This window comes from Sitodiplosis mosellana, unplaced genomic scaffold (genome assembly GCF_009176505.1).
Source record: "Sitodiplosis mosellana isolate CC-2019 unplaced genomic scaffold, AAFC_SMos_1.0 Smas_scaffold_6226, whole genome shotgun sequence".
Taxonomy (NCBI): Eukaryota; Metazoa; Arthropoda; class Insecta; order Diptera; family Cecidomyiidae; genus Sitodiplosis; species Sitodiplosis mosellana.
In genome coordinates this window covers 22354110-22369590 of record NW_022601467.1, presented here as the reverse complement: position 1 = coordinate 22369590, position 15481 = coordinate 22354110, and the positions used below count along the sequence as shown (strand labels likewise).

The following is a 15481-nucleotide window of genomic DNA, read 5'->3' as shown; positions in this document are numbered from 1 at the left end:
ATTTATGAATCGTATTTCAAAATGACTTTCTCGAAATTAACTCCAATCAAATAACAAGTAGTATCCCTGCACACGTACCGAAGCGTTCAGTTCAACTGATTCTTCATCATCGTTGTTATTGTTGTTGTTTTTTTTTCTCACTGTATTTATAAATCGTCTAGCATTGGCCAGCAGCATTTGTTTGACAAATTGATACAGCCAAAGGCCATCAACGCATTAAACTCAGACGATAAATTGCACCGATGACAATTTTCATGAACGCTCTATACTTACTGATTATTCTTCATTTTTTACAGGTTCTTTCAGCTCTTGATATTCTACAGCCACCTCATCTGGACTTTTTCCAGGAAATGTATCCTTTTCAAAAACACACGAAAATCGCTCGTAATGAGCGCCGAAGATAACATTTTTTTTCTTCCTTTTTTTTCAAACAAATTTATTCAATAGATTTTCTTTCTGAATGGATTGATTTTCCTCAATGATTAAACGTAATTCTCTGTATTTTTGAATGAAACAGTTATGTGATAACTGAATTACTTCAGTCAGATTTACACAAAATTATTGTGTCACCTCAACATTTGTCCGCCGATCACATCAAAGTATTTCTGTATCAAATTCTGCGAGGGCTCAAATATTTGCATTCGGCGCGAATACTTCACAGAGACATCAAACCAGGCAATTTGCTGGTCAATAGTAATTGCGTGTTGAAGGTAATTAACATTGATTGAGAAAAGTTGGTTGAAAACTAATGGTCTGACGATGAAATGATTCTTTTCATAGATATGTGACTTTGGTTTGGCCCGAGTTGAAGAGCCGGATCAATCAAAACACATGACTCAGGAAGTAGTCACCCAATATTACCGAAGCCCAGAAATTTTGATGGGCTCAAGACACTATTCGGCATCGGTGGATGTATGGTCCGTGGGATGTATATTTGGCGAATTATTGGGTCGACGAATTTTATTCCAAGCGCAAAGTCCGGTACAACAATTGGAGCTAATCACTGAGCTGCTCGGTACACCGTCACTAGAAGATATGCGACACGCTTGCGAAGGTGCCCGATCCCATATGCTACGACGTGTACCAAAACCACCCTCCCTATCAGCTCTCTACACACTCAGTTCACATGCAACACACGAAGCCGTTCATCTTTTGTGTCAAATGTTGGTGTTTGACCCGGTATGTATATTGAAAGCTTTGGATTATCAGGGAAAAAACCATGAAAATGAATTGAAATCGAGGGAGTAAAGACCATTCCACCGACATCTAATGTTTTGAATATATTGAAATGCAGGACAAGAGAATATCGGTTATTGATGCGTTGGCGCACCCGTATCTCGATGAAGGACGTTTACGATACCATTCCTGTATGTGTAAATGTTGTTTCACCACAACATCAGGACTGCGACAATATACAAATGACTTTGAGCCAGCAGCTGCCCAGCCATTTGACGATTTGTGGGAACGGAAACTCACATCAACGCAACAAGTCAAAGGTAAATTTGCTGCTTTACAATTTTGCATTCATAAAAATTGCGTGCCGTTTCTGTTTGCGTGATTCAAAAACCACCATTTACTTCGTAATGTATGTTATCCTGTTAAAAAAAAAGTCAAAGATCATTATCGCTCACGCACACACACACTCCCCGCAATTTGCTCCCTTTTTTTCTTGTTAATAAAATTGAATCGTTTATTTATTTGCACAAAATAAAATTTCAATGCAAAACCGAATTTTAAAAAGAAGTCCTGAAATATGAGCAATTTGTCGGCACTTGGACGATATTTCGAGGCAATAATGCAATCTATATGGCTTTTAAGCCATTTTAATGAAATTTCCCATGAAACTATAGCAAATCAATTTAATTTATTTTTCTGCATTGACATTACAGAGGAAATGCATAAGTTCATTGCCGAGCAGTTACAAACTGGTCGTGTACCACTTTGCATAAATCCCCAAAGTGCTGCGTTTAAAAGTTTTGCCAGGTAATTTTAATTTCATAAATTGTATTGTATCTATGCCAAAACAAAAATGGTAATGTTTTTCACAAAAACTAATTTTTTTTAACTGTCATCACGAAAAAAAAAAAAACAAAACTACTTTTTCTCATCTTAGTAAATTCTTAATTTTTTGATGAAACCAATTTTAATATTAACGATTTAAAAAAAGAGAGAAAAAATATTGAATTTTTGCTCGTTTGAACTTGATTTAACGCTCGACGCTAATTCTTTTTTTAATGAGAAAAAAAAACAAACAAATCTTAACCAAATCAAATTAAACCAGAATTTGCATAAAATATTTAAATGTCACCTTTCATTCAATATGTTATAGAGATGAAGTGTTCAAATGTTGATCAACCGAATCTGAAAGCATCAGCCCAAACGCATTCCGAAAATCGATCCGTGAAAACAAAAACTCATAAATGAAAACAAAAATCGAACGAATATCACTAAACACAGCATCATTGTGGCTGTTTGTGTCTGTGTGTGTTTGAAATTCAATCATTTCGCAGTCAAAAGATCAATCTAATCAATAAAAACGAACGAAAAAAAACATGAAATGAAACTGAATTGAAACCCAAATATGAAACAAACGAAGAAAGAAAGAAAGAAAGAAAAACACACACATGTTTAACTAATTGACACACAAAAATTAGATTTATTCTTCAATCAACGTTCGACAAGCAACCAACTTCACCAGGCGCCTAGGTGTGTCTTGAACCGTTTCTTTTTTTATAATTTTACTCTAATCACACCCCTTTCGGTATATTTTCTTTTATTTTTCCAATGGCCATTTATTTTTTTTACCTTAACAACAACCAAATAAACCACCATTTATTTCATTCGATCTATTTTGAATATAATTTCATGCGATCTCCTTAAATAATTTACTTTTGTTATCTTTCGTTCTCGTGAATATACAATGTTTGAAGAAAATAACCCCGAGTATTCGTGTAATCTGAACACGAAGCATTCGTTGTTAGACCCCTTTCTTTAACCAAAAACAAAAATCCGATCATTTCTTTGTGTGTATATGTAATTTCGATAGAGCCTTTTGTTTTATGTGCATTTTATGTTGCTCTCTGCTATTCATTTTTTTTCCATTTTCCACACACTCACAACTCATTTGAAATGAGAAAAAAAACTAACTTTCTCCAAATTGTATGTTCTTCCAAAAAAAAAAGTGAGTGAGGAATTTTCTTTCGTTCTAGGATTAAACTTCTTTTTTCTCTTGTCAATTAAGAAAAAAAACAGTGAATTGCCATAGGCCATGTACATATCTACACAAACGGAAAATATTCCTAATTTTTATGCACTATTTTTTCCTGCTTTCGGAAAGGACCTTATAATTCTGGCATTTTTGTTCATAAATCCAATTTCAATATTAAGAAATAATCCCATTTTGAATTTAAGACATTTTTTCCCTTGGAAATATTTTACCAATAACATTTTCTTAAAATTTATTCAATTTTTTTTTCTAACAAAACAAAGCTTAAAAAGGGTTTTGGTCTTGAAAGAAAAAAACAACAATCAATTTCATAATGATTTCTATTTACTCATCGAATAAAACGAAAAAAAAAATTATAGCTATTATGTTTAGAAATGTATTGTGTAATGTTCTGATTTATAAGCAAAATGTTAGAAATATTTTGTCCTTTGCATTTCAAAATTGGCACGAAATTCTTTTTCGAAATTGCATTCAAACATTTCGTGGGAAGAAACCTATGTTTTCGAAATACAAGGCGACAAGATTTTAGACTGGCTGAATTCAGAGCATTAAAGTTGCTGGCTATGTAGTGCTGCTGGTGAACAGATCTGTTTAACAGCAGCGATTGGTTGCGTGCATATTCGCTGTGACGCACGTTCGTTCATCTCCCGATTCTCACACACAGTGTTTGTCTCTTGCATTCACACGGAAAGAGAAAGAGAAGCACATACAACACACGAGATACATCGTAAGCGACGCGCGCGTGCATGCACACACATAGCTGCCATTCGTGTCTCATGTGTTTTATACGCTTCTCTTTCTGTTTCTGTGTGAATGCAAGAGACAAACCAGTCCAACGAACGCGCGTCACAGCGAATATGCACGCAACCAATGGCTGATGTTAAACAGATCTGTTCACCAGCAGCACTACATAGCCAGCAACTTCAATGCTTTGGCTGAATTTGCTTTTGATGTGAATGATAGCATTTCATTCTCAATCTCTCGTTCACTTTTTTCTGTCCAGAATGTGAGAATAATGCCATTTTTTATGTGACCCGTAACAGTCTTCTAAACAGAATAAGATAACAATGGCGTTGACGTGTTTTTTTGCGCTTTATGAATTAGGAACCGTCCAATACATACCTATACACACAATATCAATCCAAATGTTTGAGTTTTTCTGTTTTTTGTCGCAAATAGTCGGTTTACATCGAGTTCGATTTACCATTTCCACTATGGCCACTAGGTAACACAGACAATCTAGGTGCAAAATTTCCCAAGAAAACCAAAACTGCTTGAAATTTTTCAATGCGGTCGATTTATTGTTTCAAATGTCATTATTTATTTTTGGACATTTGGTCCATTTCCAAATCCATCATATTTCTGTTCTGTTCCGTTCTGTTTTACTTTTTGAACAATGAAAAAAAGAGCGTCCAGCTGGCCCATAAGAATTATTAAGAGAGAACTTAGTAGTTAGTTAATAACCAAACCAAGAAAAGAAAAAATGAGAAAAAAACTAGTCACATATTCGTTTTTGTGTTAAAAAATTCCTTTTTGCACGTGTGTATTTGACAAACATTAAACTTAACACTTGCGTTTTAGTGGTAGTTAGTAGCAGTAGATTTTGATGTAGTCGTTGATAACATTGTTTTGCATAATTATTACATTGAATCGTACTTACCCATAAAAGTCGTTGTCAAAATCCATAATGGAAGCTCACATTGGCTCACACATCATGAGCATCATAAGAAAAAAAAATATGTATACCGTAATCAAACGATACAATAAAAAAAATCATCATCATCAAATAGTTGCTCGTAAATATTCGTAATTTTTTTTTTAAATTTAACTTTTTGTTGTTATTGTTATTGTTGTTCTTGTCATTTTTTTACGAAATTTCTGTAATTTTTTTTTTCTATTATTTTTTTTCCAAATTTTCCTGATTTTCTTTTGCAGAACCAAACAAAATGATTGTTGTTTTGGTAAGCCATCGTCGGCACCCTTTATGAAGATGGCATTAAAAATTCTATTAGTTCCGGTTGTTTTTCTGTACGCCGCGTAATTCACGTATAGCAAATCTAAGCAATGAAAATGAAACAAACAAAAAAACGAATTCAATTTTTGAATGCCTCTCTTCCTACATCTCCCAAGCAAAAGAACAGAACGAAAAACAAAATGCATAAAAAAAGTCAAAAGAAAAAAATCAATCAGAAAATTGTATTTAGGAATGAATGTGTGTGTGTGTCCGTTTTCCATTCGTTCGCCTGTGCTTCGCACGATCACAGGTACAGGTCAGTTTGCTATATTTTGTTTGTACCGTAATTAAGTTTGAAGTTTAAAAACCAAAATCATTCATTTCAATTACATCATGTAGTGTGAGAAATTGAAGCAAAAATTAGAGACAATTAGAAGAAGAGCTCAATTCATATATGTGCCTGTCAATTCATTCTATGAACCAGATTGAAAAAGCAAAAATTACAGTTAATTTAAAAGAAAATAACCAAAAAGCATATCTATATATCTTGTAAACTTGTACATATATACCTATATATATTTCCTGTAGCATGTCGCTAACTTATTTTTATTGAAGCAAGCATTTCCAAACATCCAAAATTAATATAAATGCTTGATAATCGCTTCTTTTTTTTCTTAATACGATTGGAGTAAATAGTAAAATCACAAAATTTTTATCTCTTTTAATTTTTTTTTTTATATATTTCTACACATGCTTTTTTTCCTTTTACAATTTTTCGTTGTTTGAATTCATTTGTACACAATTCATATATACGTAGAAACTGATCGAAATTAAATTTTACTTCAAGAATTGATTTCCGCAGCAACTCATTCTAATGAATTGTTCTTCTTCTATTTTTTTTGTCTTTTTTTCCGTAATTTCGGATGTAAACAGTTCGAATGTTGCACATCCTTCAGAGCTACCGCCGTCGCCACACCAATGGGAATGACAGCATTACAATCAAGCACAAGCCGCCTAGAAGTAAACAACCACTTCCCCGTTCAATGTATACACAGTCTTGAAGTGAACAATGGAAACACCTCGATCGAAACATCATCAAAAAAGATATACACATACACACACAGACACACACCAACATATATTTCAAGTGTGACAAGCAAATGAACAAAAAAAAATGAAAAACAAACAATTGTTTGAAGTAAACTATAGAAACATCGACTCCAAAGCCATCAAAAAGAAAATTCACCGTAGATTATCATCGAGAGAGGAAGAGATAAAGAAATTTTGGAGCGATCAAATTTTGCTGCACCAAAGTACATAAGGAGAGAACATATTCACCAGTAGTTACGAGAAAAGGAATGAAAAACCAAACAAACAATTTACGCTACATATGCTTAAAATCAGCACTGACTTATCTATTGATTGTAGTTCGAGTAGTTTGAGTGTAGCAAGCATATTGTGTACCAATAACTCTGGCAATAGCTCTGGCTTCTCCTCGACGGCAAACAAATTTTTCCGTTGTTATCATAGAAACCAAGAGAAGCTCCTCTCAGCCAGAGTAAAAAAAAGGAAAAAAAGACAAAAGAAAGGAAAAAAACGAGATGTGTTTGTGTTTGAATGAGTCATTCTAAGGAGCTAACAAAATTGAAAGAATAAAACAAAGGATGAAAATAAAAAAAATAAAAAATTCAGAGAAAGCAATGTAAACCGTGATGGAATCTAGAAATCATATTCATGATTTTTTTTATATATGTATAAATAGATTTGTGCACTCATTCAGTAATGGACCGCAATCAAAAGAACAATTTTTTTTGTTTAGTTTTTCGAATGGATTTTTTCTCTTCTTTTTTGAGTATGTGTATCAAAAAACACACACACACAAAACGGTAAACCAAAATGTAAACACGCAAAATGAGACAAATGATTAAAATAACAAAATAAAAACAGCCTTAAGACCGCACGCGCATCAACAAACCACAAATAGTTTGCTGACATTCAGGCAACAGAACTGAACCAATCCACTGCCCAAAATAGCTGACAAACATAAACGGATATACTAACAATATTTTGCATACACAAAAGAAAAAAACACATAAACATAGGTGCATAGATGAAAACGTTAAGAAGCAATACTGAAACCTAAAGATTTCAAATAAAAATCGCAGCGGAACATAAACCATGTACACGTTTCTCTCTCTCTCTCTCTCCTTTTTTTCTGCATAACACAGTGTGTTATTAACACACATATTTCTCTTGTATTGATTGTGTATGCTTTCTGTCCATTTCTCACATTCCTGTTGGAATATAAAAAATAACAGCAGAAAACTAACAAATGATTCAAACGGAACGAAACTTGAAGAGAGAAGGCAACAAAATAGCACCCGAAATTTTTTTCATAGAATTTTTACATTTTTTCACATAACACGCACTCGTCTTTCCACAACACTTTTCGGTTGCAACCAATTTGACATTTGAATGATTTTCAAGGCTTTTGTTATAATGGACGAACAGTTGAAACAAAAATAACATGAAATAATGTTTGTAAATTTATCTCGTACCTAAAAATGGCGTGTCTTAACCAATATAGAAAGTGTTTTATTTTTATGAACCAGAAAAAAAGAAAAACAAACTTTTGCTTGTAATCCCCAACAGTACATAGACTATATGTGTGTATCAATTCATTTTAGCAAGCATTCTGAGCGAAAGAAAATGACGCATCATTTCACGCAAACGAAGAGAAGAAAATGAATAAAACACAGTAACAAAATATTTGCAACAACAACAGAAAAATTTAATGTGCTTAAAATTTAAATATATTTTTCAAAAGTGAAACAAGCGAAAAAATTTCAACTAGAAAAGAACACACACAATACAAAATGACTAGAACCACAAAAATAAAAACAAAATTAGTAGTTGATGAATGGCTATCTCAAGTTATAATATACCATTTTGATGTATTGCACTTTAAGCATTACGGTTTGATTTCATTTTGTCAGTAGCTCTACTCTTGATTGATACGACACGACACATTGTTATTCCGAGATATATGCGACAACAAGAAGGAGATGAAGAAAAAAAAAGAACATTAAAACATTCAACAATTTTTTCCTTATCAAATTCGATATTTACACATTTTACAAGATTTTTTCACAACAGAGCAAATAAACAAACAACCTGATCAATGATAACGTAGAAAAGCATATTAATTAAAAGAAAAAGAGATAAACGTAAAAAAAACAAGTAATTAATACACAAAAAAATTGTAATTTGTTGAACTTATAAATGTGCTGTAACTGTGCATGCATTGTGTGTGTGTGTGTATTCATTCGGTAGTGTTTTCTTTTTTTATTTGGTAGATTGTAATTGTACATAAATTTCTAAAGTATACCAACTAAGCCACTTGATATGCACCTATTAATTTACCATTGTACACATATGAGGAAAAGTTGAAAAAAAGAAGAAAAAACAGCAGCAGCAACAGCAAAAAACATAATTATTACAAAACATTATAGATAAACATACAAGCGATTTAAAGAAATTTTGTCAAACGAACCGAAAACAAAACAACACATACACAGAGAGAAAATGGTAAACTTTTTGAAAACTCTTACATTCAGTTGGTGGAAATACAAGGAAAAACAAATCAAGGAAATATCCATAATTCACATTCAAACGATAAAAGATGAAGAAGAACAGAAGAAAATACACGAAAACGAAGACGAAATGAAGTGAAGATACCTCAGATTCCGTTTGTTTGCTTAATTTTTGAAGCTATGATATAAATTAATTATGATTAACTGGAACTTGTTGGGAAATGAACTATGAAAACACAGATTTTCCTTGAACTTGTTGTGTTCGATATCGAGTACCAAAATATGACTTCTTTTTATTAATTTTACACACATAAGAAGAACGCACACACACATTTACATCCTTACGCCTATGTTCATTCTAATTTTTATTTTCACTACCCCCAAATTTTTTTTTATTACTCTTTTTTTTCTCTGTCATAAGAACTGAAATTTATGTTTTTAAGTCAATTTATTGATAGCGTATTTCACTATGATGATAAGTCAACAGTTTAGGCGCATATTCTTTTCGTGTTAATCAATTGAACAGAGAAAAATATGTAAGGACTACCATGTATGGGATGATGGTGCGATGGCTATAGTTGAAAATCTGGTTTTGGCTGCGGTCAATGTTAACCAATTTGGGAGTGAAATGAAAAAAAAAAAATTTGTATAAGTATAGTGTAGACCATTCGTGAAAAGAGACTGAAAAATTGATGCCCTGCGAGGCAAACGCAACATATTGGATGGAAAACGATGACGACGATGATGGGAACAATCCCATTTAACCTAAATTCATATCATCTTGTAATTGGCCGCCATCTCGCGCATTTTCAATCATAACCGTCGCCCTGGAAGTTATATCTTTAGGATGATATGAACCATTGCGACAAACAAATTCCCTCAGAATATTTTAGTTTTAAAGTGCAACATAAAGTTTTTTCATATGGAGTTGATTTTGTAAACTATATATAAAAAAAATTTCATCTTGCACTTTGAAATTAAAATATTCTGAGGGAATTGCTTTGTCGCAACGGTTCATATACATACTGAACTGATCACAATAAATGAAAAGGGAATAAAGAACTTTTTTTAAAATGAAAGTAAACGAAAAGCAAAGAAAGGAACAAAATTCGTGAATCGAATTTCAGTTCAGTATTTGGATTGATTGAAGAATAGAAAAAAAGAAACAAAATCGATAATATTTCGTACCTGCCATTGGTCAAATTACTTCGGATATGGATTATTTTGATTCGATGCGGCGATAATTTGACACGGCAACACCATCGCCATCGTCGGCATCGATGACACACATAACATTTTTTTCTAGCTTTTTTTTAAGTGATAAATACTAGCTCTCATTTCTAATAAACAAAATTTAGAAATTCATCCTAAATTTTAGGCCTTTTACCTAATGTTTTTTTTCTTTCTCTCTCTCTTTTTTTAATTTAAATATGCGAAAAAAATGAAAATGACGAAAAAAATGATATGAATTTGATTGTAGTCAATGATAATAAAAACCAGAAATGATGGAAGATTTGTAGATTTTTGTTTCGTTTTTGTTGCCCATCATTTTCGGAATGACGAAAAATAAAACATAAATAATCACGGTTTTCTTTAGTATTATGCTTTTTGTGTGGTTCTGATGCAATAACGATTATACAATTTTTCTGTCATTTTGATTTTTATTGCATTTCATTAAAACAAAACAAAAAAAAAACTTTCACATAGATCTCAATCGACTGTAAATCTGATATAGCATAGTTAATATGGCACAGTGCATACCACGCCTCGCCTCACTCTCCCCCATTCTCGACACCCACATGCACACACAATTCCATGCATCTCTTTCTCCTTCTGCTAGCTCCCGTTCTACTCTATTTCATTCACTTTCATTAGGTGACACCTAGGGGGTAAAATTATTTTTTTCATCTTTTATATCCGCACGCATCTAGTAATAACTTAGAAATTCAATGGTATGCATGTAAATCCGAAATATCCATGTATATTCAACAATATTCATCGTGAACGACAAATGAATATTATTAAATATACATAGATATTTAAGATTGACGTGCATACCAGTAAATTAGTGCAGATTGTATAGTCAAAAAATGTTCCAATATTCACCGTAATCCACCAAAATCTGCCAAAATCCTTCAAAAGTGGTTCAAATTTTCGGTTGAAGGTTTGATTCACTATTATTTTTATTTTTTCAGAGTTAGTTGCGTTCTGCAAAATCGCGTGAAGCCCCCAGGGTGACACGCTCACTCATATGATCAACCCGAAAATGGTCGCTTATTGTGCTTTTTGCATGAAACAATGAAATAATGTGTACAATAAATAATTAACACAAAATCCTAGTGTTTTCAGTCTAGTGACCAGCAAATACATTTAACTCTTATTCATTTATTTCTTTTGTCCTGCCTTTAATTTAATTTTTTTTTAAATTTAGATTGTCTCTACCTAGATAAGTGGATAAAAGAAAAGAGAATTTAGACGCCCAATAAGATCAAATTGAAAAATTTCAAAAACAAGAAGGATAAAAAAAACACACACAACAAAAAATTCATGAATTCAAAATTGAAAAACGGAAATATTTTTGTTAGGAAAAGAAAGAATAAAAAAAATGATGGAAGAAAATTGAAAAGAAAACATTGATAATAAATCGGACAATTTGGTTTATGTTTAGGTACTTTCAATTTGCTTTATATTAAAATTACATAGAAAAGGAAAAGACTTGCTAATTACTATTTTTTATTTTATACCTTAGCAAAAAAAAAAAGAGAAAAATAATAGATGAAATTTTTTTTGGCGCTCAATTCAAATAATAATTGGATAAGTAAACGAAAAAAAAGAAAGAAAATCAACAACAACCAACTACAAATTAGTACAATGCAAAAAAAACACAATAAATGGAAATAACAATGGTCCTAGTTCCTTTCGATGAACGATTTGTTAGTAAAAAAACCATTTGAAAAAAAAAATGAAAAAAAAGAAGTGAAAAGTGTTTCCAATAAATGAACCGACAGCAAATCACAAATCAGCGCCAATTCAAAACTGCGCAATAGTTTTTTTTATAATTTCCAATAGGTTTTTACTTAAATATTTTGCACTTCAAATCCATAACAAATCATTAAGCAAAAAAGGTTTAATGGAAAGGAATGCTGTAAAACAACATTTAGATGAAGAAGAAAAATCACAATTTTTTGTAATGCAACAACATGTGAAAATATAACAAAAAAAAGTTCATTTTATTAGATGTTTGTAAATAGAAATCATAAGCAAAACAAAAAATAAAATAAAAAAATGAAATTCAAACAAAAGTAAAAAAAAAATCACGCATATTCTATTTTATTGGATTTATTTCATTTTCATTTGGCGCCATAGGTTCTGATTAGGGCACGGAGGTCACGTTTTACCCACCTCTCCGACCTCAATTGAGCATTTGCCCCCAACATCTTTTCGATTTTTGAATTGAGCCCACGGAGTTTGAATTCACATTTGAAAAAGTGCAAATTTCATGCTCCAGTGGATAAACTTTATTACTTTGATTTTTATGCTTTTCTTCAGATTTGTGTATTTAAGTACGAGTTTTCTGAATGAATGATATTCAGATACGAATAGTATACTAAAGAGAGCAGCTCGAGCACTCAAAATGCAGTATGCCTTCTACTTGTTTCAAGTGTTTGTTTATTTCATTCTGTTCAAAGTGATTGTAAAGTGGTCAAAAATGGAATTGATAAAATCGACCCAAAAAAGCCGGAAAAAATTATTTTATTGCCTTCACCAATGCTCCAACGTAAAGTTTCAGTGTCACTCATAAGTTTTTTCCCCCTTGAAATTCTCAAGCAAATTTTTTAAACTACTCCCAAATGTTTTCCATCTTTCGAAAAATTTTGCGAAGTTTTTCCGCTAATATCAGAACCTATGTTTGGCACACCTGACGCTCTTGACTTTTTTACCAGTCTTTGCAGTTTAGCGCTGCGAATGAAATATCGACTGAACCTTTTTTTTGGTATAAAATAGATTTAAAGTAAAAACGTTGTTTGTTTTCGCATTAGTACCATAGATGAGAACATATTATTTCTGCACTCGCATAGTACAGCAACTTTACTGCGTGCAACGAACACTCTTCACACAAATAAGTTGTTACATATATGTACTTGAATGGAGATCCTATGGATTCAACCAAAAGCAATGTTTAAATTTCAGGCGGTCAATTCGAAAGCGCCATCTCTGAGATTATTTTTGAGGTTACTTCGAATTTTCGAACATGACGATTCTCCTTCTTCTTCCCATAGGACATTTCACTCACATATTACATTGGGCCGGAGTTCAGAATACATCGACAATCATTCGTGTTTCGTCTCTGGTCGTGTGTAGACATAATAATAATAATAAGTATTCCAGTGCGGCTAAATATAATTTTGCGCCCAAACCGATTTCTCGTACGAGCAAAATTGAAAACATTCTCTCAAGCCAAAAACACATCGCTGTTTTAATGAAGAGAACACACTTCTTTAGTGTTTTGATATTGGTGTTCTTTTGCATAAAATGAAAAATTCTTCGAAAAGAAAAAACGTCGTTTTGTGAATATGAGCCCACCAAGAAAAAAAAAACAACCATCATTTCTTTCGAAATAAGGTAAATCAAATTACGAACTAAAAAAAAGTGCAAACATAAACAAATACCGCCGTCGTGCTCTAAATTGCAGTGCAAAAGTGTTTAATTGAAGACATTGTTCTATGTTTTTGTTACATTTGATGTTGGTTTTGTGTTGATTTTATAACTGTTTATTTTATTCGGGTGAGTTCGATTCAGCAGTTGCTACGATGTATTCAAATGTCGACATCAAATGCCTTATTGTTTTTTTTTCTTGCCAATCGAGATTCGTTGGGCGAGAATAAAAAGACAATCAACTTTTGAATTCACAATCAATTAGCGTGATTTAAGTGGCATTTTTTACAGTTTGAATACAATGTACTTACATTCAAAGCAAGCTGATTTTCGCCCGATATGACAAATGGCACTATGTGCAATGAACAATTATAGTTAATAGATTTGAATACCGCGCGTTCATTACGATAACGGCGAATCCGTGATTGTACGGTAAACAAAGTCAGTGTCGTTTCATCCGCTGCTTCATTAATCAGTTCAACAATTCAGGGCAACAACAAAAAAATCATAAACAAACTTATGCGATAAGACGACCTAAAACAACGCCTAAAAATAAATCAAAACAAAAAGCTTCGTTGCGTCTTGTTCATTCTTATGAATAGATTTTGTGATGATAAGTTCACATTCGAAATCTGCAACAAGTATATGAAAGTGGCACGTTTTCTCAATGTTAAATTCAATTGTGATTGAACATTTTAAATTCCGGTTTTCACCTTGTAGGAATTATAAGTACCAAAAAGTAAGAGCTCGTACACACATCGTTTTCTGGTTTCACGACACTGTGAAACTCACATTGTAACTCAATTGAGCATCTTTTTTTCCCCATGCAAACCAAGAAAAAAGTGAAACTCGGCCACACCATCACAATGTATGCGCTGATGACTGATTGAACGATTGCGGAAGCTATGCGAGTTCTTTTTCAAGTGTAATATCTGTCTGTATATACATTTTTATATGTGCATTTCATTTTAAAAAAAAAGGTTCGTTAATCATTCACGGTTTTCGTCGTCCCTTCTCAAAACGAGCAGGTATACACGAAAATACATTGTGCCGTTTCATTGTCGTCGCTTTGTTTCATCTCTACTTTCGCCCGACTTCGTTTCGTTTCTCTGAATCTCTTCTATCCCTTTTCAACCAACTCAAATAAATGCTCGATCGCTCCGAGAGTTATACAACACTCGCTGTGCTTGCTACAGACCGGCACGGTGCAGAACAAAACATGTCGATTCCTGTTCATTTTATATTATTCTTTTGTATTCCATAGTTAACATTCAGTTTTTGGGTATAAATATGAGAGCGCACTGAAGACGACCATCAGTCTGTTACAGAAAGCGAACGAGTGAACATCAACAAGGAAAAAGGGAAACCTGGAATAAAACTGTAAGTAAAAAATAAAATATTTTCTGCTAGCACTTAGAAAAATTTTATCGGGTTATTAAACACTTTGAATTATTTTCGGTTTCAGGACTTAGAATAATTTCGATATTTTCTTTAACACTTTGAAATATTTTCGATCGGATTTTAAGACTTGGAATAATTTTGTCGGTTTTTCTCAACACTTTGAATTTTTTCGATTTTTTTCCAATTCGAAAAATTTAGGAAATTTCGTGAAAAAATTATAAAAGTTGAATAGAAAATCTGATATTTTGTGATGATTTTTTCTCTGGTTTGTTCGGCATCAAACACTTAGATTTTTGTTCAACATCGATGGACTATTCGGTTTTTTATTTGAATTTTTTCGGTTTTCGTGGACTTAGAATAATTTCATCGCGTTTTCTTTTCAATTGTGTGAGATTTTTGTTTCGATTTTTTTTCCTACATCTACAACTTAGGCGGATTTTAATCGGGTTTTGCAACATTCGAATTATTTTCTGTGCGCGAATACAAATTGTGAAGAATAAACCATTTTTTTCTATTTTTCGTTGATTTTTGGCATATAACGGCATTATTTCCAATTTTTTTCTCGTTCCGAAAACATTTTCAATCTCCGGATTCAGTGTTTCTTCGTCTAAAATCTTTATTATGCAATTTTTTTAAAAATAAATATTGAAG

At 32.4% G+C, this 15481-nt stretch overlaps 1 protein-coding gene across 7 annotated transcripts in view; it reads left to right on the top strand.

The window, feature by feature from the left end:
- Positions 1–15481, top strand: part of LOC129578382 (serine/threonine-protein kinase NLK) — a 63370-nt gene that overhangs the window by 35502 nt on the left and 12387 nt on the right. Inside the window, exons 4-10 of one of the 7 annotated variants that reach the window (XR_008689092.1) lie at positions 297–352; positions 518–710; positions 781–1179; positions 1295–1496; positions 1890–1983; positions 5162–5496; positions 6114–6219. Coding sequence is in view for 2 of the 7 variants with exons in the window: in XM_055466867.1 (XP_055322842.1) it covers positions 297–352; positions 518–710; positions 781–1179; positions 1295–1496; positions 1890–1983; positions 6114–6168 (999 nt within the window). In the remaining 5 variants the exon portion in view is untranslated. Of the gene's footprint in view, positions 1–296; positions 353–517; positions 711–780; positions 1180–1294; positions 1497–1889; positions 1984–2329; positions 2414–5161; positions 5497–6113; positions 8916–13125; positions 13559–13719; positions 14169–14693; positions 14810–15481 lie in introns of those variants that run through there. The other 6 variants (XR_008689093.1, XM_055466867.1, XM_055466868.1 and 3 more) reach the window with 6 other exon arrangements.